The sequence below is a fragment of the Eumetopias jubatus genome, unplaced genomic scaffold (genome assembly GCF_037043125.1).
Source record: "Eumetopias jubatus isolate StellerSeaLion01/CBP00866 unplaced genomic scaffold, mEumJub1_p1.0 scaffold_2, whole genome shotgun sequence".
Taxonomy (NCBI): Eukaryota; Metazoa; Chordata; class Mammalia; order Carnivora; family Otariidae; genus Eumetopias; species Eumetopias jubatus.
In genome coordinates, this window is record NW_028274808.1 from 171,769,319 (window position 1) to 171,794,442 (window position 25,124).

The 25,124-nt window shown below is 41.0% G+C and overlaps 1 protein-coding gene across 1 annotated transcript in view; it reads right to left on the reverse strand.

Annotated features, from left to right (window-relative positions):
• Positions 1-25,124, reverse strand: part of NWD2 (NACHT and WD repeat domain containing 2) — a 165,435-nt gene that overhangs the window by 81,353 nt on the left and 58,958 nt on the right. The window contains exons 2-3 of the mRNA XM_028089552.1: positions 24,062-24,150; positions 2,540-2,656 (exon numbers count right to left, since the gene is read on the reverse strand). Of these exons, the coding sequence (XP_027945353.1) occupies positions 2,540-2,656; positions 24,062-24,150 (206 nt within the window). The remainder of the gene's footprint in view (positions 1-2,539; positions 2,657-24,061; positions 24,151-25,124) is intronic.

Below are 25,124 nucleotides of genomic sequence, written 5' to 3' on the forward strand. Positions count from 1 at the left end.
GGTTTCATCGTGGTTGCCGTGAGTTTCAACATGTAGCAGTGAGCAGGAGGAGGGATAAATCGTTTGTTTACACTCAATGAAGCTGTTTCTGATGTGCCATCACTTAACCTCTACTCTCAGAACATGCTGGAACTTGCAGGCTTTATTCACTCCCCTACCGGCAAATTGTTAGAATTAATGGCCATGACTAATTTTAGTTAGTTTGGGTAGGACACGCCACAGGGAGATAAAAGGGGAGAATGTCTCTCTCATTCCTGAAGTTCCGAGGCTGGATCAGGACAGAGCTGTGTAGAGCATCACAAGGGTGACTTCCCAGGGCATACCTCCCAAATCTAGCTTCCAAGCATCATGGAACCCGGTCTGACTTGTCTTCCACTGTTTGAATCTCTTCTCTGGCAGTCCCCTGCTGGACTGCATTGTATTCTCTCCTTTGAGGACAACTTTCTTGGTGATGCACTCATTACAATTTGGGCCAGGTGATTTCATCTTTAAATGGTTTTGAGAGATAACAGTAATTACCACAAGTAACAACGAACACTTGCTGTGGATTGCTGTAGGTGAGACATTACAAACTGGAGTTTCATTTCATCTTCAGAATGACCCCAGGAGCTAGACAATGATCATCATCATCTCCAGTTCACCGATCAAGAGACCGAGGCTCAGGGTAGTAAGGAAACTCCTCCACTATCACGCAGCTATGAAACGTCAGACCCCAGGGATCTGTGAGACCCCAAAACCAGTGAATGCTGAATCCTCCAACTTCTTCACCCGGCACTGAAACTTGTGTCCATGTACTTTCCATCTGCTGGTCCTAGTCTAACCTCTGAAGACCCATGGAAAAAGTCTTAAACCCCTACCACTACTAGATCTTCCGATATCTAATATGGCTTTCAGGACTTTCTGTGTTGTCACTGTTTTTAGATGTCCATTCTTCAACCCCCTAAGCCATGTGTTTTTGTTGGGCTTCCTGCATTAACATTTAGGGGGGCTCCATGCTCTGCCCTCTGTCCTACACCTGGAAGCCATGGGGGGGCCTTCAAATACGTCAGATCACTTCAGTCCTCTGCTCAAAATACTCTGTGGCTTCTCAGGTCACTGAAGGCAAAATCTCTGTAACCAACTTCAAGATGCTAAAGCCCAAGACAGGGCCTCCTCTGCAGTCCTCTCCCCTCATGCTCATACTATTCCCTTGACATGCCAGGCATGGTCCCATCTTCTTTCCCTGGGGCATTCTGGTCTGGAAATCTACTTGGTTCTTTCTTTTCCCCTTTCTTATCTCCCCTCATGGGTCTTCCCTCACTCTATCCGTGAGGCCTTCTCCTTCCTTTTTGTATTTTTCTCCATAGCACTTATGATTTTCCTTATTTCCTTCATCTTTGCCTGCCCTCTCCCTTTGACCCCAACTAAGCATGCAAGCAAGCTCTAAAAGTTTTATCTTCTTAGTTCAAATCTAAGGTTAAATTCTAAGTGGCACACAAAATAACCAAATCATGTGGGTCAGCCTACCATATCCCCAGCACTAAGAGCCATTCCTGGCCCAGCAGCATTCAATAAGTAGTGGGTGAATAATTTACATACTGATACTAAAAATGTTATAGAGCTTTTATGTACTTTATTATCCTAAGAACTACACCACCAACTGGTCAGATTTCTGATAGCATCTCTGTCTTCTTAATCCTATGTGGAGCTTAACAGATACACAAATAAACACTGAAAACTCTTCTTGATACACCAAACCTAGCTTTTAATTGTATGAGAGTTTCCTTGAAGCATTCACTAGTAATTTCAATGCTCCTCCATCAGCCTCCGAACATCCTGTGTTAAGAGGGGCAACTTCTGTATCAATTACTAGAATCTGTTTGGATTCAGGATAAGGTTCTTTTTTAAGCTAAATGCAGACAGTGATTTTACACCATCACCTGTTATAGAACGACCTACTTATCTTACTACCACTGTGTTTAGATAGAAGAGTGGGTATTCTTTGGTAAATAAGGTTCCACTTGAAAAATCTTGTTAATTTGTAGCTTTTAATGAACATTTAGCTGAAGATCACTCTAAAGACAAATTTTTTCACCCCACAGGGCATCACTTTCTGCTGGTGGATTTGACATCGTATATTGGTTGACTTTAACAATGTTTCAGTCACTGTGTTAAAAAACTGCCAAAAATTCTAGTGGCCAGACATGGAGACACTGTGATCGAATACATTACACAGTGTGAGGAAAATCAGGCTGTTAAAAAAAAAAAAAAAAATCAGGCTGTAGGTGTTGTAGAAGTTGTCATCAAACCCCAGTCATCCCTTAGATTACCATTTCAAATTATTCACCATTAATTTGCAGTGCTGCTTATGGAAGGCTGAAGGTTTTGTTCTCTCATGTTGAGGGCAAGGAGACAGTTAAAAGGTTTTAAATAGACACAGAAAAGGCAGTATTTTTTCCTCATTCAAAATAAGTAAAAAAGTCCTTAAGAATCACACATTCACAACAATTCTCACAGTCATCTACAATTTTGTATAAAGCATTAGTTTTTTTATACCCACAACAAAACATGGACCTGCAGAAGTTTTCAAACAATCCTCCAGCAGCTTCATGCGGGTCTTCTGGAGCTCTGGGCTGTCCCATTCGTCTTCATCGATGCCCCAGTAGAGATCTATGACCTGGGAATCAATGGATGAGGCAGCATTAATTTACCTGCAGGAAAACTTCATTTACCTGTGGGCTTTATTCTTATTTACAATGTTAAGCTAATGTGACATTTAACTCTTCTCTTTGCAGCATGTTTTCCCTTACGAGGGAAAATTATGTTTAAGATCTATTCAAATAGGTATATTTTTTATTCCATGATGGGCTAGGGATGAACATCATAATTTCTTTTTTTCCTTATTATACTGTTGACATGGCCCCAGAGAAAACTGCAATGTTAAATGTCAGAGACTTTGCAGGGCAGGCTTTCATTATATTGAAATGGTAACAGGATTTCAAAAAAAGTGTTTGGAAGCACCTGGGATATGGTTACCACATTATCTGAGACAAAAAATAGTGTATACTGTTACTGTGTATCTTAACATGGGAGGCATGGCCTGGGTGGCTCAGTCAGTTAAGTATCTGCCTTCTGCTCAAGTCATGATGCCGGAGTTCGGGGATCAAACCCTGCGCATCTGGTTCCCTGCTCAGCAGGGAGTCTGCTTCTCCCTCTGACCCCCCCTCTTGTGCACATTCCCTCGCAAATAAATAAAATCTAAAAAAAAAAAAAAGAGAAGGGAAAAGCACAATGGCAATTAATATACTGACCTAAAGGCAAACATTGAACTTTCTTAAAAAAATAAAAAACCTAAAAAAAAAAACCTGTTATGATGCTTTATCCCATGGGGATAGACATTTTGTTTATGTTTGTTTCATCTGAAAGCAGTTTGGCTTTCATCAAGACATGTCTGAAAACCATGTATTGGAAACAATGAAAGGTGGTATGCCTTAATGAGAAGTGAGGATAAGAGGGTCTTCAATCTCCTTACTTCAAAGACTATGAGGGAAGATTCTGAGAGTCTGTAAAGACATTTACAAGCACACTCTTTGAAAAATCAGCTACGAAGAGCAATATGGGTTTCATTCCCTTTACTCAACCGCTGTTCTGCATAAAGTAAAAGTTTCCAATTGTAGCTTTGAAGATTTCCTTCCTTTGTTTCCCACAAGCTGAAAAAGACCCTCCCCTCCTTACTGGCTGTATGGCATTTAGTGTGATGGAAGGACGGAGCATGGGTCCTCCCTTGTGCCCCAAGCAGACCTCAGGGACTCTGTGCTCTTTCCATCTCTTGGCCATGGCCCTGCATGGCTGTGTTTGCATCAGATTTTGTCTATCTGCATTTGAGTTTTTAGATGGCTGATAAAGATATAACAACTTTTTAAAATAATATTCCCATGGTCCAGTCTGTAAGTTTTATAATAAATGAAACTATCATATATTTGGGGGGGGGGGCTCTTCCCTTTAATCTACCTTAGAAGGTTTAACCACAGTATCAAGGAAGGGGCCATCTGAAACGCTAACTTCAGTGTCCCATATGAGTGCCTGTAGCTACGGCTATTTAAAATTAAATAGAAATTAAAATTAATTGAAGACTCTCACGGTGGAAAGCACAGATACAGAGCACTTCACCATCACAGAAACCTTCATTTGGCAGAACCATAAATCACGGAGGTCGTTAGAACAAGCCATTTTGGCCATCTACCAATAAACTGTCAAACACACAAATCTGCAATGTGAATGCTAACTCTTAGTTGTGCTCTGCACAAACTGATAATCCTTCACAGAGCCTGCTCTCCATCCTTGTGGCTGACACCGTTTGGACATACCTGAAGAAAGGTCTGATTTAAAACAAATGAAGAGAAACAAATGGTAAATATAAATGATATAAAGGATAATATCACAAAAGCTATAAATATATACCTGCTTGTCTCTCACCTAAAATTATATGATTATAACAATATAACTGGATTTGTAACACATACAAATGTCACATACACAAAAAGGGAATAGAGATATAAAGGAGTAATCTTTCTATAGCTCACTGGATTTAGTTGGTATAAATTATAAGTAGATTCTGATATGATGTGTCTTAGAATAACTATGAACTTATAATAACTAATAACTTAGAATAACTAAGAATAACTATATGAAAATAACTCAAACTAGTGAACAAATTATTAAAAGAATTAAAATGTCACACTAGAATATGTTCACTTAAAACAAAAAAATAAAAGAAATAGAGGAACACAAAGATATAAGAAAAAAAAAGTAAAATGGCAGATGTAAATCCAACTATATTAACACCATTAAGTGTGAATGAATTAATCCAATCAGAGCAGAGACTGACAGACTGGATTAAAAACAAGATCCAACTATGTGCAGTCCATAGGCAAGACACTTTAGATTCAAACAGGATGAAAGTGAAAGGATGGAAAAAGATGTATCATGCAAGCAGTAACCATAAGAAAGCTCGCATGACTACTGATATCAGGCAAGAGAGTTTAAAACAAAATGTAACCAGAAATAAAGAGGGACATTTTATAATGATAAAGGGGTCAATCCATCAGGAAGATGTAACAATTATAAATGTATATACAACTAATAACCATCTTAAAATACATTAAATTCAACTGACAGAAATGAAGGTAAAAACTGACAATTCAACTGTAATAGGTGGAGACTTAAATATCCCACATACAATAAAGGAAAGAATGACTAGGAAGAAGATCAGTTAAAAAGTAGAAGACTAGGACAATATTATAAACTAACTAGATCTAATATATTTATAGAACTACAGAATATACATTCTTAAGTACACATAAAACATTGTCCAGGATAGAACATATATTAGATCCTAGAACAACCCTCAATAAACTAAGATGGATTTAAATGAAATAAAGTATGTTCTCTGAACCCAAGGCAATGACATTAAAAATCAGTAATAAATCTGGGAAATTCATAAATATATGGAAATCAACATGCTTCTATCTTTTTTTTTTTAAAGATTTATTTATTTATTTTGAGAGAGTGAGAATGAGAGAGAGAGAGTACACGAGAGGCGGGAGGGTTAGAGGGAGAAGCAGGCTCCTCACTGAGCAGGGAGCCCGATGCAGGACTCGATCCCGGGACTCCAGGATCATGACCTGAGCCTAAGGCAATCGCTTAACCAACTGAGCCTCCCAGGCGCCCGAAATCAACATACTTCTAATCAAAGAGTCAAAGAAGACATCACAAGGGAAATTAAAAAAATACTTTGAGATGGATGAAGACACAAAATACCAAAACTTAGGGGATGCAGTTACAGTAGTACTTAGAGGGAAATTTTTAACTATAAACATCTATATTAAAAAGATCTCAAACCAATTATTTTTCAACCTTAATAGAGATTGAGAAAGACATAAAGGGAAAAACTTATTCCATGCTCATGGGTTGGAAGAATAAATATTGTTAAAATGTCTATGCTACCCAGAGCAGTCTGCACATTCAATGCAATCCCTATCAAAATACCATCGACATTTCTCACAGAGCTGGAACAAACAATCCTAAAATTTGTATGGAACCAGTAAAGACCCCGAATAGCTGGAGGAATGTTGAAAAAGGAAACCAAAGCTGGTGGCATCACAATTCCGGACTTTAAGCTCTGTTACAAAGCTGTAATCATCAAGACAGAATGGTACTGGCACAAAAACAGACACACAGATCAATGGAACAGAATAGAGAACCCAGAAATGGACCCTCAACTCTATGGTCAACTAATCTTCGACAAAGTAGGAAAGAATATCCAACGGAAAAAGGACAGTCTCTTCAACAAATGGTGTTGGGAAAATTGGACAGCCACATGTAGAAGAATGAAATTGGACCATTTCCTTATACCATACACAAAAGTAGACTCAAAATGGATGAAAGACCTAAATGTGAGACAGGAGTCCATCAAAATCCTAGAGGAGAAACAGGCAGCAACCTCTCTGACCTCGGGGGCAGCAACTTCTTGCTAGACATGTCTCCAAAGGCAAGGAAAACAAAAGCAAAAATGAACTATTGGGACTTCATCAAGATAAAAAGCTTCTGCACAGTCAAGGAAACAGTCAATAAAACTAAAAGGCAACCTATGGAATGGGAGAAGATATTTGCAAATGACATATGAGATAAAGGGCTAGTATCCAAGATCTATAAAGAACTTCTCAAACTCAACACCCAAAAAACAAATAATCCAGTCAAGAAATGGGCAGAAGACATGAGCAGACATTTCACCAAAGATGACACACAAATGGCCAACAGACACATGAAAAAACGTTTGACATCACTAGCCATCAGGGAAATACAAATCAAAACCACAATGAGATACCACCTTATACCAGTTAGAATGGCAAAAATGAACAAGACAGGAAACAACAAGTGTTGGTAAGGATGCAGAGAAAGGGGAACCCTTTTAAACTACTGGGAATGCAAGCTGGTACAGTCACTCTAGAAAACAGTATGGAGGTTCCTCAAGAAGTTAAAAATAGAGCTACCCTATGACCCAGCAATTGCACTACTAGGTATTTACCCCAAAGATACAAATGCAGTGATCTGAAGGGGCACCTGCACCCCAATGTTCACAGCAGCACTGTCCACAATAGCCAAACTACGGAAAGGGTCCAGATGTCCATCGACAGATGAATGGATAAAGATGAGGTGGTATATATATGTAAATACACACACACACACAAACACACACACACACACAATGGAATATTAGCCATCAGAAAGGATGAAATCTTACCATTTACATCGACATGGATGGAACTGGAGGGTATTATGCTGAGCAAAATAAGTCAATTAGAGAAAGACAATTATCATATGGTTTCACTCATATGAAGAATATAAGAAACCATACAGAGGATCATAGGGGAAGGGATGGAAAAATGGAATGGGAAGAAATCAGAGAGGGAGACAAACCATGGGAGACTCTTAACTATGGGAAAGAAACTGAGGCTTGCTGGAGGGGAGGTGGGTGGGGTGATGGGGTAACTGGGTGATGGGCATTACGGAGGGCATGTGATGTGATGAGCCCTGGGTGTTTTTGCAACTGATGAATTACTAAACTCTACATCTGAAACTAATAATATTCTATATGTTGGCTAACTGAATTTAAATAAAAAATAGAGAAAGAAGAGCAAGCTAAAGTTAGCAGAAGGAAATAATAGATAATAGACATTAATGAACAGAGAATAGAAAAACCAATAGAAAAAAAATCAATGAAAACAGAAGTTGGTTCTTTGAAGAGAACAAAATGGACAAAACTTAGCTGGATTAAAAAAAAATGAGAAGGGACGCTCTTGGTTAAGCATCTGCCTTCAGCTCAGGTCATGATCTCAGGGTCCTGGGATCAAGGTCCGCACAGGGCTCCTTGCTCAGTGGGGAGCCTGCTTCTCCCTCTGCCGGCCGCTCCCCCTACCTGTGCTCTCTCTCTCTCTGACAAATAAATAAAATCTTAAAAAAAAAAAAGAGAGAAGACTCAAATTACCAAAACCATGAGTGAAAGAGAGGCCACTACTACTACTGACCTTACAGAAATAAAGGATTATTAGAGAATACTATGAACAACTGTATTCCAATAGATTAGATTACTTAGATGAAATGGACAAATACCTAAAGAGAGACAAGTCACATAAACAGACTCAAGACAAAACAAAAAATGTCAACAGAAATGTGAAAAAAGATTAGTGATTTAAAAGAAAAGCATAGGTCCAGATGGATGCACTGGTGAATTCTACCAATTTTTCAGTCTTCCAAAATAGAAGAGGAGAGAACACTTCCCAGCTTACTCTATGAGACCAGTATGATCTTAGTACCAAAGGCAGCCGAAAATGACAAAGCACTATCTCATGAATATAAAAGGAGACGATACTAGAATATTCAAGTGTTTTCAAGAATACTTGAAAACCTAATCCAGCAGCATATGAAAAATATTATACAAAACAACTAAGTAGTATTTATCCCAGGAATGCAAGGTTGGCTTAGCATCAGAAAATTAACTAATGTAACACACTATATATCAATAGAATAAAGGGCAAAAACCAAATGGTCAATCTTAACAGAGACAGAAAAAACAATAAATTTGACAAAATCAAACACCCTTTATGATGAAAACACAAAAAACCAGGAATAGAACTTAACTTCCCCAACCTGAATAAAGGGCATACATGGGGAAAAAACAACAACAACAAACAAAACTACATCTAACAGCATACTTAATAAAAAATGAAAGCTTTCCCCTTAAGACAAGGAACAAGAGAAGGCTGTTCATTCTCACCACTTCTATTCAACACTGTACTGGAGGTTCCAGCCAGGGCAATTAGGCAAGAAAAACAAAGAAAATGCATACAGATAGGAAAGGAAGAAGTAGATCTATCTTTATTCATAGATGATACAATCTTATATATTAAAAATCCTAAGAAAACCACTAAAAAATGTTGGAACTAAGGGCGCCTGAGTGGCTCAGCTGGGTAAGCGTCTGATTCTTGGTTTTGGCTCAGGTCATGATCTCAGGGCCATGAGACTGAGCTCTGCATCAGGCTCCAGGCTCAACATGGAGTCTGCTTGAGATTCTTTCCCTCTTCCTCCCTCTCCCCGCTGTGTCACTCCCCTTGTCCCCCACCCCCCACTTGCATGCTCTCATTCTCTCTAAAATAAATAAAATCTGTAAAAAAAAAAAATGTTGGAACTAATGAGTTGAACAAGGTTGTAGGATATAAGATCAATATACAAAAACCAAATGTACTTCTGCACACGAACAATGAGCAAACAATTCCATTTAAAAAGACCACCAGAAAGAATAAAAAGCTCAGGAACAGAATTAACAAAAGAAATGTAAAATTTATACTCTTAAAATTACAAAACACTATTGAAAGAAATTAAAGATGATCTGAGTAAACTGGAAGACATCCCAAGTAAATGAATTGGGAGACTTAAGATGTTAATACTTCCCAAATTAATCTTTAGATTCAGTGCAATCACTATAAAACTTCCAACTGGCTTACAGAAATTGACAAGCTGATCCTAAAATTCATACGGGAATTCAAGAGACCTGGGATAGCTAAAATGATCTTGTAAAAGAAGAACAAAGTTGGAGGACTCACACTTCCAGATTCAAACTCACTACAAAGTAATTAAAACAGTGTGGTACTGGCATAAGGATATTCAGTGGAATAAAACTGAGAATCCAGAAGTAAATCCTCACACTTATGGTCAACAGATTTCAACATGGGTGCCAAAACAATTCATGAGGAATGGCTCGTCTTTTCAACAAATGGTATTGGGACAACTGGATATCCACATGCAAAAAAAAAAAAAATGAAGTTTGACACCCTACCTCACACCATATATAAAACTAACTTGAAACAGATCATAGACATACACTTAAAACTATAAAACTAATTTTATAGAAAACACAGGCGCAAATTTTTGTGAACCTGGATTTGGCAATGGTTTCTTAGATAGGACAGCAACGTACAAGTAACCAAAGATAAAGAGAGATAAATTGGACTTGCACAAAATTAAAGTTTTGTGCTTCAAGAGACACTATCAAGAAAGTAAAAAGAGGACCCTATTTGATAATGGCATTACCGTCTAGGATATATAAGGGACTCCTACAACTCAATAATAAGAGGACAACCTGACTGAAAATGGACAAAAGATTTGAGTAGACATTTCTCCACAGAACATATACAGATTGCCAATAAACACATGAGAAGATGCTCAGTATCATTAGTCACCAGGGAAATGTGCTAATCAACCACAATGAGATAACACTTCACACCCACTAGGATGGCTATCACAAACAAGACTGATAACAAGTGTTAGTGAAAATGTGGAGCAATGTCCTACATTGTTGGTGGGAATACAAAATGGTGCAGTCATTTTGGAAAACAGCCTGGCAGCTCCTCAAATAGTTAAACAGTTACCACATGATCTTACAGTTCTCCTAGATAAATGAAAACATATGGTCTGCACAAAAACTTGCACATGAGTGTTCATAGCAACATTATTCATAGTAGCTAAGAAAGTGGAAACAGTCCAAATGTCCATCACGCTATTAATGGATAAATATAATGTAGTATATCCATATGTGGAATATCATTCAGCAATAAAAAGTAGTCAAATACTGATGCTAGGATACGGATGAAACTTGAAAACCTTCTTCTTAGTAAAAGAAGCTAGTCACAAAGGAATCTGTTGTGTGATTCCATGTATATGAAATGTCTAGAACATGCAAATCGACAGAGATAAAAAATAGATTAGTGGTCAGCTAGAGCAGGGAGGGAAGGGGACTGGGCTAATTTGAGAGTGTTAGCCAAAGAGCACAGGGTTTCTTTTTCAGGCGATGATAATGTTATAAAATCAGAATGCTTATACAACTGTGAACATACTAAAACATACTGAATCGCACACTTTGAATGGGAGAATTTTGTGGTAGGTGAATTACATCTCAATGACACTTTGTACATCTATTGAGTATTGTGATTTTCTACAGGTCTCACATCCCCTCCTCATAGCAGAACTGAGTGCAAGAACAGATGTTTAAATCAAGCACCTAGTATATTAAGAGTGAACAATAAGATCTAACGAAATATATGTGGAATAAATGACCAGGGTAAAAATCAAAACAATATTTTTAAATAGAAGCCTAAGGGTCACGTGATTTATCTGCCACCAGTGGAAGTCTTTTGCAATAGTTTTTGTCCCTGTTACTTCAAGTTTGGCCACCCCGGCCCTCGTCCAGGCCTTTCTAATTCCAGGTCACCTACTTTGGTCACTTTGTTTAAATGTCCTCCTGCTTCCAGCTTTTCTCCCTTAAATTATTCTTTCTCAAACGTCTTTATAGGCAGAAAATGATGAAAAAGGATAAGATCAAGCAACCATGAAGGCAGAGAGTAAATAAATAAATGAAACATCTAACTTATGCAACACAAAACACCATTTCGGGCAAGCAAATTTGTCATAGATCTGCATGATCAATAACTGCCAAAAAGCAGTTGGAATCCAAAGTGCTCAACAAGACAAGATTTATTATATACTTACAAAAATTAAGTTTAGCTTTTAGCCTAATGTCCAGGCACTGCAGACACTGAATCTAATTTACTATTTATTGGAATACTAACTTGTTGACAGCACATTTTATGTGCCTTTACTTATTTCATCATTAAGTATAACACCCAGGAAAGTAATTTATCTTTTTTTACTTAAAACCATTGGACTTGCTTTAAAATATTCTTAGGGAGGCTAATTAATCATGATTATTATGTCCTGAATTGGTCTGAAAACAAAAAGCCGGCAAATAAAGGCCCTAACAAATTTTGCCACTTGAATCAGACCTAGCCATTTAAATACCCAGATCACCAAGCAAACAATAAAGCGACCTGTAAGAAACAAATAATGACCTCATGATTTACCCCCCAAAAAAGGTCAATGTGAATTCATAACGGCTTCACACTATCATTTCTTCAGAAAAAGCCTTTGAATTTAAATATTTTCCAAAATATTTTCCTTCTCAATTTTCCAATGCTATAAGACACTACCTGAATGCAAAACAAAAATGTAACTACAGAGGCGATGTGACTGATTTTGTTTTTGAATAAATGCAGCACTGAAATGAATGCTGTTTCTCAAAATTATTCTAATGGGAGGCTACTCATCCATTCCAAGGATTCTGCCACCACCCACAATTTCCTCTGTAGGAATTATCCCATTTTTTTAAAAAGATTTATTTATTTATTTTGAGAGAGTGAGAATGAGAGAGAGAGAGAGAGAGAGAGTACATGAGAGCGGGGAGGGTCAGAGGGAGAAGCAGGCCCCTCGCCGAGCAGGCAGCCTGATGCGGGACTCGATCCCAGGACTCCAGGATCATGACCTGAGCCGAAGGCAGTTGCTTAACCAACTGAGCCACCCAGGCGCCCGGAATTATCCCAGTTTGTATTGAAAAAACTCTTGTCACTGTATTGTTCGATTTGTTTTCATTAAAAATGGTATTTTCCCAGCCTATCGGCCTTTACATGATAAGACGTGGCTTTGAAAAGACCTTTCATGCTTTCAAAAAAATCAAACCTATCTGCCACCACTAGAAATATTCAAAAGAACACACAACAGAAAGTTTTGAATGAGGGCAACATTACTATGCTATGGACATAACTTTCAAGGTCAATACAGCACTCATTTGATTTTTAGTTGTGTCCTGTTAACTAGAATGTTCATCTTACAGGAGAAGGTAAACAGGGAGGAGTCTTTAACTTCAGACTAGGTTCACCAGATACTGTTTACCAGTGGTGAGGTGAGGTATGGTATGGTATGGTATGGTGAGGTATGGTAATTCTCGCTCTGGTTAGAATGACTTCCCCGAGATGCATAGGATACACAAAACAAAACAAAACAAAACAAAACAAAAGACAACTCTCTTCAGCTCCACGTCATCCATGGCCACACTTTTACTAGAACTATATATAGCAAATACTGACTTTAGGTCACCTTGCAATTATTCTCTTGGTCATGAGATACAGGACTAAGATTTATGGGAACAGGACTAAGATTTATGGGAACATGACTAAGGCTCTTCTGGGAAAGTGGAGTTGCTAAATCAAGCCCAGGGAGGATGGCCTGGCCCGAGTGGTCATACACAATCATCAGAAAGAGGGTCCAACAGTCCAGATGTAGGATGATGCTTCACCCAAAGCCTCGTGAGGATGACTAACAGCTCACACCTGAGGCCTCCGTGTCTTGGGAGACTGAGCCTCTGGACAGCCCTAACAATTGTAATGGGCCAGTAAAGAAAACTAATCATGGACTAAGGCAGGACCTCTGATGTTCTAGGCCTAATGAACATGTGGGCAGAGAAAGGGTATGAGTTGTTGTTGGGGGCAGAGAAAGAGCCACAAGCCAGAGGCGACTGTGGTTGCATCTGTGTTGAGAATAAGCTGGAGAAGCTCCCTCCACAGAGCAAGAGTAGCCAGGCTGTAACCAGGGACCAGCTTCCTTCAGTGGCAGCACACCCACCACAAAATATGTGCCTGAGAGAAAAACCCAAAGTTGGCTCTGTTCCCGTCACTGGGATTTCAGCAACCACTGTTCTGGAATGCCCCCTCCGTGTGCACCTGTGCTTGTCTTCCTATTGTGAGTCCCTACAGTGCCTTCTTGCTTCTCCCCTTGCTCCATCTACTCCATTCACTACACTGAGGCAGAGGGAACTTTTTTAAAATGAAGATCCGATCACCAGAGCTAAGACTTCCTCTTACTCTACCAGACGCTACACAGAGTAACTTATTTATCAGATAGGAATATTATCTCTGTTTTGTAAATGAAAAACGTGAGGCATAGAGAAGTAACTGTCCCAAGTTCCAGAGGCAGCAAGGAGTAGAGGTGGGATTTGAACCTGGACTATTAACTTGATGGTGCTTCCTATGCATTCTATCAGCCTGAAGATAGAATCTAGAATCTCTGACCTGCTTTAAGAGATCCTCTGTGATCTAGTCCCTCCCTAACTCCCCAACCTCACTTCGGATCATGTTCTCCCTCACTGTTCATGCTCTAGCTCTTTATATACTTTTCACACATGCTTGTATAATTGTATAAATGTATACTGAGATGTCCATACATTCATACATGCACATACATTTACACAGATGCTTACATTTACACACCTGTACTTATCCATATACCTTTTCGTGAATGTGTAAATGCAAGAGGCTTTTTGGTGCAGTGACTAAGAGCCTGGACAGTGGGACCACGCTGCCTTGGTTCAAATCCTCCCTCTGCCCCTTACCAGCTGTGAGGTCTCTAGCAGTGATTTACTTCTGTATTTCTACGTGTCCTCATGCAATGAAGTGGAGGAGATGGAATTTACCAATGAGGCTCACGGCAATGATTAAACAAGTTAATGTACACACAGCACTTAGAATGAGTGCCTTGTGGACGGTGAGTACAACATAATGTTGACATTCTTTCCCAAATCTGCCTATGAAAATAGGTTCCTTCTACTTGAAGTTTTCTTTTCCACATGAGCCTCTCCATCTACCCATTCTTCAGGATTCAGCTTAGACATCAGTTCCTCAGCAGTTGTCCTGATGCCTCGAGGTTTGACGGAGCCTCCCATTGTGCATGCCCAGGGCACCCCATATTTCCTTTGCAGCCAGTGGCACTCCGGTCATCACTGTTCACAACTCCAGGAAGGCAGAGACTAGGTTGGTTTTCAATGCTAGGGTATCCACTGCGCCCACAACTCTGCCTAGTGCAGAGGAGAAGCTCAGTCAATGTCTGTGGATAAATAAATTAGGCCCATGGGACCAATCACCTAAATCTGGCCCTGGGGATTTGGGGGTAGACGTCAGTGAGGAAATCTGGACTTGAAGGCTGAATGCATAGGAGACTGTTCTTCGGAGAAGAGGGACTTCCAGATGAAACCACCCCGCAAAGACAGAAATGTTGACAGCCTATCCAAATGGAGATGAGGAGGTCACGACATCGTCATTGTGGAAGCCAAAAGAAAGCAAAAATCAAGCACAAGAAGCACTTTGTTTTAAAGATAAGAAAACCAAGTTGAAGTTACTTTTTCAGTGATTCATAACTAATTACTGACAAAACAGATCTCTTAAGTGAGTGCTCTTTTTACTGCGCCGTCTTGTTAAAGGTGTCCTCTCCCTGCTACAAGACATAAAAAGTGAGGATGGGAAGAAAGAGCTGCCTTGTGTTAAGAATTCGAGAAAGGCTTCATGGTGATTGTACCCAACTAGGACACTTAAATGTCACCTGCAAATGAGGATCTCTCATTCTGCTTGCTGGAGGACTAATCTTCTTGGGTGATTTCCAGCACTGGGGTAATCAGCCAGCCACAATTTAGCAGAATGAAATATCCAGCAAAGTAGAGCTCCTCCAAGTAAATTCTGGAGCTCCCCACAGTGCCAGGGCTCTATATTTAGGAGAAATATTAGGCAGAAGATTGTCTGGGCACGCAAGCAAAGGAGGAACGATAATGCTGTCTTGGGAAGTCAGGGGTGAGAATTCCAGAAGAGCCCTCCCATGCTGCAGAAATGGCGAGCCAACGCTTACAATTACACTGGAGCAATGAAGGTGCCTCCCTTTCTCATCTCTATCAATCTTCCTTCCCCCTTTCCACCACTGGCTCCTGGACGGGAGAAGGGTGATGTCACTCGCTTACCGGACTTCCACAGAATATGAACTTGGTTAAGACCTGCCCAGGCGCTGACGGATGGAACTGAAATGTGAAGTGAGCAAGATAAATTGAAGTGCTGGCCTGAGTGAAACAACGTGTGATTGAATGAGAGGATACGGCATCTCGCTTTAGAAAGAAGCACCATTTGATTAACAGGAAATGGAAAAGGGCGATGAGTTGACAACGTGGGGAACAGACCAAGGGCGTCACAACATATCCTGTCAATTATAAAGCCAATGATATATTCTGGCAACTCAGGAGGCAAAAGGCATTCTGAGATTTGTGAGCACATAGACAGTGGGAAGGAAAAAAAGAACAGAGCAGGAGATGCAGCTCGACATATCAGACGGCTGTGGTGGAGGAGCAATGGATGGACCTTCGGCGTGAGACCAAGTGGCTGTTCAATTTAGGAATCATTCCCAAGGTGAAGCTAACAGAAGACTCATGGAATTTCACTTAACCTACAACTTGGATGTGCACAGAGAATATGGCCTCTTCATTTTGTCTAAGACTAGTTTGTGCCTCCTGTCCAAGTCTCCACCCTCTGGCTCACAGGACAAGGTGAACTTTCAGTTCTGTCCAGTTTAAACCTTAGTCTGATGTTTTCAAGGACTCTTTAAGTGCTTTTTCTCTCCTTGATCAAAATGCTGAGTCTCTCAAAAGACATGGCTTCCCTGTTTCCTTTTCCCTAAGATGATCTCCAGATGACCTCAGACCCTGAAGGGGGAAAATGGAGCTCTTGGGCACAGTCCCCAGGTGATGCCCACTGTCTGCCTGGTCGCTGGCATCATGGCTGGGCTTGGGGCAGTTGTCGCCCATGGACTGGTCTTTCCCTCTCAGCTTGGTCAGAGCCTTGGGTTGCTCGGCAGCCAAGCCAGGCCAACTTCCCTTGCTGTGGATGAGCCGCCGCAAGCCTTGGGGCCCCTGCTCCATCCAGTTTATTCACCATGGGCCTTTTTTGCAGCCACCACTCCTGGTTATGGAGACTGGTGTTGGCTCTTAACTCAGCATATGTGACACACGATAATTGAGGGGAGCAGGGGAAAGTTAACCTTCCTGGTTGCTTGCCGCCATGGCCGTGCTGCGGCCATACCCGGGTCTGCTGGCAGTGGTGGGTGTGTTGGGGGCTGATTACTGTATGGCCATCTCCTTCTGGAGTCCTAAGTGGACAGCAGAGGCAAGATGCCCTTAGTGCTACCTATCCACCCACTTATTTTCACTTATCTAACCCACAGCCCCTTTTCTGAAGAACTCAGAGTAAGGAAAGGAAAAGTGCATCTACTGACACTGCCTTTCTCTCTTCTTCTACCATCCTCCCAGAGACTACATGGGGTAGGTTCTGGCTCTGCCTTATGGGGCCCTTTTCTCTGTATTTTAGATCTCCAGGCTCAGAGTCCTACGGTACTGGTTGCTGTGCTAAGGAAATGATTAAAAGAATTTAGCGAGATCTTCTCTCAAGCCAACAGCCTGACCTTTAAGGTTTTTGTCTTTCTTGTATGTGACATAATATTTCCTAAATATTCTCCCCATTTATATTCCTTCTGCACTAGACACTAAGCACCCCTCAGACAGATAGATGCCTTTGGTCAGAGGTCTGCTGTATTCAGAAAGACAAAAGAAAAATGCACATAAATAATTTCATTACACTAGGTTCTTCACCAGGAGAAAAGACTTAAAAAGGCGAGAAGCAGTGACAAATTAACAATGGCTGAGTGTCTTCAATGTGCCAGGTGCTTTGTGTGATCTCATGACTTCTCATAACGATCCTGGAAGATAAACACTATCCCACTCATTTTACAGAAGGGTCACCCGTGTCAAAGAAATCCAGCAATTTGCCCAGAGTCACAGAACTGGTAATTTGCAAACCTAGCATTTGAATCCTAGTCTAACAGAAAAATACACCCTGTTGCCACTAACTCCCATAATGACATAATGTGTTATATTTTATTGAACTGCAAACATCAGTTGTAGGTTGCTCCAATACTGTATGTTCCACTAAAAAAAGAAACGCACTGTCAATTACAACACGACACACCCTTCATTTGTAAGATGAATTCGATTTCTGACAAGTAAAAATGTGGAAAAAAATACATCTAAGAATGAATTAAATCTGGTAAATACTGCTTTAGGAAGAGGATCTGAGCATCTGTGTACAGTCTGGCCCAGAAGACAAAACACCCAGGATAGGGAAAGATCAGGAAAAGGTTTCCATAGTCACTTAGCTATTAAGGAACAGAAGGCTGAGTAGAGACAGAGCCTTGTGAAATGGAACGAAAACGTGAATTTTTTCATTTCATTTTATTTTATTATATTATGTTAGTCACCATACAGTACATCATTAGTTTTTGATGTAGTGTTCCATGATTCATTGTTTTCGTTTAACACCCAGTGCTCCATGCAGTACGTGCCCTCCTTAATACCCATCACCAGGCTAACCCATCCCCCCATCCCCCTCCCCTCTAGAACCCTCAGTTTGTTTCTCAGAGTCCATAATCTCTCATGGTTCATCTCCCCCTCCGATTTCCCCCCTTCATTTTTTCCCTTCCTTCTCCTAATGTCCTCCCTGGTATTCCTTATGTTCCACAAATAAGTGAAACCATATGATAATTGACTTTCTCTGCTTCACTTATTTCACTTAGCCTAATCTCCTCCATGGGTGGGTCCATGTTGATCTGAAAGTTGGGTATTCATCCTTTCTGATGGCTGAGTAATATTCCATTGTCTATATGGACCCCATCTTCTCTATCCATTCATCTGTTGAAGGGCATCTCGGCTCTTCCCACAGTTCGGCTGTTGCGGACATTGCTGCTATGAAAAGGTGAACTTCTAAGGAATACCGTGGCAGGTAAATCAACAGGAAGAGACCGTTTGTAGATTGTAAAGGGTGAAGAATGCACTAGAAACCAAGACTGGATGGGAAAATGGTAATAATTGAGAAACTGGAAAAAGGGAGAAGGACGACTTCCATCTCCGATACAGTAGTGTTCCCAAACCAGAGAATTCTCTTCACGTCACTCTGGACGGAGAGAGCCGGAGAGGAAGACATGGCGATCGCTCACCAACACCAGCTCAGGGACAAGACAGCACTCTCACTGGGGATCTGAGGGTGGAAAAAAACCCAGGGTTTACTGGATGTTAAAGGTGAAAAAAAAAGGAAGAGGTTTATGAACATTGGTGATGAAGATGAAATGAGATAAATACTACGTGCCACTAAGGAAGCTGGCTGTCAGAAGGTATTCTTAAGGAATGACACAGAGTTGAATGGCTGGTCTCAAATGAAAATCACTTTCAAAATGGATGTGTCCTAAGTGCCCAACTGAGTCAAGCACCCACACAGTTAGAGGTTCCTACACTAACTGGGTTTACTCTTGAGTCAGATTACCAGTGGGGGCTGGGTGGGGTGGATTTATAAGAGTTTACAGAGTAGAAGTGGGGAAGACTTTTTGAGAAAGCTAGGCCTTGAGCTGGATTTTGAGGTTGGGAGCGGGGTGAGGAAGAGAAAGGGTACATTTTTTTTTTTTTTAAAGATTTTACATATTTGAGAGAGAAAGAGAGTACGCATGTATGTGCACATGAGTGGGGAGAGGAGCAGAGAGAGAAGGAGAAACAGACTCCCCACTGAGCAGAGAACCCGATGTGGGGCTCGATCCCAGGACCCTACGATCATGATCTGAGCGGAAGGCAGATGCTTCACTGACCGAGCCATCCAGACGCTTCACTGACCGAGCCATCCAAGCACTCCGAGAAAGGGTATTTCTGATAAGAAAGTCAAGAATGAGCAATCCACAAGATGTGCTCCGAGAGGACAGGCTTGGAGTGCATGTTTGTGTTGGGGAGAATGGGAGATGAACTTGGAGAGACAGCTGAGTCACAGTAAAGAGGGACCCCCGTAGGCAGCAGGGAGCCATTAAGAGCTTTTAAGCAAAGGACCTGACAACATGACATTTACGTCAAGATTGCTCTGGTGGTGATGTGTAGAAAAACTCAGGCAGGGCGATGGTGTAGGCAGTTCTTAACAAGCTTTTACTAAACCCCACTAAATATTAAACACTCTTTCAGGCCCTGGGAACTTACAAATAAGTGAAAACTAGTCTCTTCCTCAACAACTTGTAACCAATTGGCAGTAAGTGGAGAACAAGCTCAGTTAGGATGCTTTTCACATATCCAATTTTTGAAGCAACGAGGGTTAGACCAGAGTCCCGGCAGCGGGAATGGAGCAGAAACCTCAGAAAGCACGAACGGGTGGCACCTGTGGATAGAATTACAAGTCCTTTACTCACTGGGTCCCGCACCGCCTGCTTTTTGCCCCAATCTGTCTGTATTTTTCCCATTTTATTCCCCTCGGGCTCCCTTTCTATCCTTTTCTCCTTAACCAAGGGCATTAACCGAACACTGGCAAGTCAAACACCCTATTATTTAAACACCTCGTCTTTCTGAAGCCACGTGTGTTCTCTGCTCTGGGTGAGCTTGATGCTCCTCCCATGCAGTTGTTTCCATCTCCGAGCAACAACAACCGACCCATGTGAAACACACACAGAATTACCTGGCGTTCATAATCAGAGGGTCTAATTAGCTTTCTCATTAAATATCTTCGTTTCAAATGAAAAAAATTAAGGAAACACTAGAGAACAGCCTGCCCGACAGGCATATAGAGAGACAACGTTAGAAGGCCTTGTGTCAAATGTAACTCCATATTCTACCAATTCAATAATATTTAACTCAAAGGTCTACTAGGTGCCAGATACTGGACTTATCACTGGGATACATCGAGGAAGACACAGGTCCAGTCCTGAGAACTTTGAGACCTTAGAGACAGGTGATGAAAATGTCACCTCACCAGATGTCTCATCCTCTCCATCGCTGCCTCTAGACCATGCCATGATCATTTCTTAACTTGCACTATCCCTCCTGCTTCTACCATTCCCTTCCCCCATTCTCGTCCCTTCACAGAGCTTGAGTGACTCTCTTGAACACAAGTCCTATAATGTCCTCCTTTCCCTTCTCACTCAGGACAATTCTAAGTCCTTAATCTTGGCCCATAATGTCCCATGTGATCTGAATTTGATGTCCTCTCCTGCAATTATTTCTCTTACTCCACTCCACCGACACTTGGCTTCTTTACTGTTTCTAGAATATTCTGAACATGATCCCACCTCAGACCCTTTTCCTGGTTGCCTATACCCGGATTTCTCCTACCAAAGCATCTGCATGATTTGCTCCATCACTTTCTACAGATCTCTGTTCAAAGGCTGTCCTATCACTGAGTCCTTCTCTGACTACCTGGTACTCCCTAACCCCCATATCCTGTCTTACTTTTCCTAAAAGCATTTACTCAATAAAACACATCTATCACCACTGAGGATTTACTGTTTGTTGTCTGCCTCCCCCAACAATATTGGAAGCTCCACAAGAAGAGGGTCTGATTGGTTTGTTTTTGTATTCCCAGCACTTGGGATATTGCCTGGCACATGCTCAATGGTCAACAAGTACTTCTTGAACAAACTGGATGCATAACTGAGAGTTATGCCTGGGATTATAGGGGAGCAAAAAGGTGGGTACATGGCATAACCTAGGAGGAACCAGGGGCTCAGAGATAGCTTCCTTAAGCAAGTAATGTTTGGACTGAGACTTCAAAAGGCATTCACTTGTTCAACACATTCCCATAAGAGTTTTGCTATGTGTCAGGCACTATACCAGGTCTAGGAAGGTAGCTGTCACGAAGGCAGACACATCCCTGTTCTTGTGAAACTTATAATCTAGTGGGACAGAGACAATAAGCAAGCCAATAGATGAAAAAGGCAAAATATCCAATATTCACACATGCTATGCAGATAAAAATAGGGTGATGTAAAAGAAATCCTCTAGGTGGTTCCTTTAGATTGGGTTACAAGGGAAGCATCTCTAGGAAGCGACATTTCGTGGAGACCTGGAGAGCAAAAAGAAAGCTCCCATGTGAAGAAGATGAGGGAGTGAACATTCCTACAGAGAGAGCACAGCCAGGACAAAGCCCTTAAATGGGAATGGGCTTGCAGTGTTCAAGGGTGAGCCACATGGAGAATATTTAGCTACAGGGTTGTAGTCAGAAAGAGAGGGGCCTTAGGATCTATAGGAAGAGTCTTCAGAATGAGTAGGACTTCGAGGGTGGCAGGGGAAGAAGCAGGTTGCAGAGCATTGCGGGTGGAAAGAACAGCATAAACAAAGGCAAGGAAGCTTAAAAGGGATTGGTATATGTTTGGGTAACTGTAGGAAATTCATTTCTTCTGGGTTCAATGCAGAGCCAAAGATGAAATCCAGAGTACTATACAGGTAAACTGTTTTTTTTTTTTTTTTTTCATGAAGCTTCCAGCATCATATTTTGTTGCAGTTGAGAAAGGAGAACCATCTCACTAGAAAACACATCTTCAGGAAGGTCTATAATCAACTGACTAGAAGAGACTATACTAAAAAGTATATTCTTAGAAGATTCAAGTATGACATATATTTGAGCTCCCGTTAAGCTCAGAAGGTGGGAAACAAATGCAACCCTGCATATTTTTATTCCAAACACAACCTTAGATATGAAGCGGTCACCACTCCCATTTCGGACACTGACTGAGGGAGTCACAGTGGAAAGCTGGGGGTTCAGTCCCAACTTCCTTTGCCCAGTGTGGTTTCCACTGCTGCCTGGTATCTCAACGACGCATTCAATGCACCTGCCTAGAATGATCCTTGCTGTCAATTTATTCCATGGACCTTGACTTCTACAGCTTTCCTCTGGCTTTATCAGTCTTTTCCTGGCCCTACTTATAATTTAGAAAATATATTTTTCTTTATTTTCCTCTCAGCTAATCTGAATACCATGTTTTATGCAGGCTGGTCTGTGGCTCAACAAATTCCTACCTCTACTAAAAAAAAAAATGATGCATATCCAAACAAACTCAAAGATGGAATTAACATGCTTGGACACATCTCTTCCTCCACGGTAATTGAGTCCCCAAGGAGTGTCCAAGTCTTTGGGAATCTTGACAGATCAGAATTTTTTTAACAGTTGAGACTCTGTTATTAGTAGAACGAGGTTCCTCAGAGAAGGCAGGGCTGAATTCGCAATAAGGAATTTAATTTAGGCTCACCATTTATCTAGCAAATGGTGACTTATGAGTAACTTTTCAATATGTGTGTCATAATGGCCTGCTGCTCACTGACAGGAGGCAGTAGGAGATGGAAGCCATTTTGAGACCAACTGTTTTACACATCACACGAGAAAGCATCATGAAGTATACTAAGATAAAATATTCAGGAGGAAATAAATGAAAGGTGGAATTTTCTTCCACTAACAAAGATGCATTTTGTACTCTTAAACCACAAATCTCCGGTACATATTCCTGACTTACCAATGGAAACATATAGTTAAGATAGCACTGCAGAGTTAAGATGTCCGTTGTGAATGAGGTTGAACACTTTTGACTGAATAATGTTATCTGTTCCAGGAGCCATTTACTTTTTAAATCTGGGGATGTTCAAGATATGCCCAATGTTTTCTAGTACTTTTAAAAGAAAAGGTGGTAAAATCAGTGGTGTCTACAAATACCAGGGTATTCATGAACTTTAGCAATGACACGCACAGTTATTGTCTCTTGAAAGGCTGATTTTTTTTTTTTTTCTTTTTTGGGTAAATGGCAGATCCCTGACATAGGAAAAGGGACATTCTACAATGTGAACAAAATCTAAAAGGCAAGCTAGAAGGCAAGGGCTGGCCAGGCTGCTAAAAGAAAACACCTGGGAGAAAGCTGCTCCCAATTTTTAGGTGCAAACCATTTCTAGAGACCACAGCCTATAGGCATGTGCTCAGCAACCTTCACCTTCCTGAGAACAGTAGAGATTGCGGAGAAGCAAATAAACATGGTTAAAAGGAGAAGATGAGCCAATACCAGACAGAGGCCAAGAAAGCATAAAAGTGCAAAGCACCAAAAATGACTAAATATTTTTCTTAAGATTTTATTTATTTGAGAGAGAGAGAGAGAAAGAGAGCATGCGCGTGCGAGAGTGCAGAAGGAGAGGTGCAGGAAGGCCAAGAGATGCGGATTCCCCCACTCAGCAGGGAGCCCAATGCAGCTTGATCCCAGGACTCTGGGATCATGACCTGAGCCGAAGGCAGACGCTTAACTGACTGAGCCACCCAGGTGCCCCCCAAAGGACTAAATATTTTATTTTCCATTTTCCAGTGTTCCTTTTTACCCATGCTTAAAGAAATAAAAATTTTCAGAGTTTGAAACGTGTTTAGAACACCGAAGTTGTGACAATAAACAAGCACAAACATTATTCAGCTGCCATAATTAAAAATGGAATTAATATCAGAGTTACCTGAAATTCTAATCCATAGTTTTCTCTGCAGAATTCTCTCAATTTAGGATACACATTTTCTCTTAGTGCCTGTCTTTCTGCTCCCGTGTCTGTGGTAGAAAAACAAACACAGAGAAAAGGAGTTATGTCCACACATAGGTATTTCTGGAAAAAAATGTAAGCTTACAAATTAATATTAACATTAATATAATCCAGTTGGGTGCTGATTGTGAAATGACAGGATATTTGACTGCTGGGGGGAGGACGGAACCTGCTCCTAACAGAGCAGGGGGAGCAGAGAGCCCCCTACCAGATGTAAGAGCCTGTGGGATGGATGGGAGCCCCACCGGTCAGTTCCGTGTGGGCCGGCAGAGCTGAGAATTCACATTTGAGTCTTTATGCCCACACAGACGCTCCCATGAATCTCTTAAGTAGCCGGACCATGCGGTCTTTGGAAGAGGCAGAAGGAAAAATCGTAAGGCTACTGGCTATCAGGTGTTTTAGCCCCATGACGTGTAAAAGTTACCAATTCACACACACATCACACACGTACATTAATTTAGTTACTGATTCCAAATACTATCCAATCTCTATCATCATTTCTATAGTATTTAGAAATAATTCGACTTTTGCAAAATTCAGTACAGTATCCATGCAATCAGCACAGTAGTGAGGAAAGACAAATCGTGGGAGCCAGCTTCCAAGGTAGCCTGACAAAGTGACAGAAACCAGTGTTTACGGGGAAACCAAAGACTCACTACAAGCTTCTAGACTACCCTATGGTCTAAACGGATAGGGTCTTTTCTAGCCATAGATCCAACACAGACCCGAAGTCCAAAGCAGGAGGACCAAGCAGAGGAGTGATGCATTTGAGCAGTGCCCGTGTGTTGTCATAGCCCTGGTGGAGGCCATACACTCAGTGTTTACATGATCTATATAATCTCAGGATCCAAGGCCCAGCCTCCTTCATCCCGCTTTAAGGGCTGAAAACATTAACTTCACAATAAAGGTGATTAATATTCAATCAATCTCTCTAGAAGGCTACAGGTGTTTAACACACAAATAACAGAAGTCACTTTAAAAA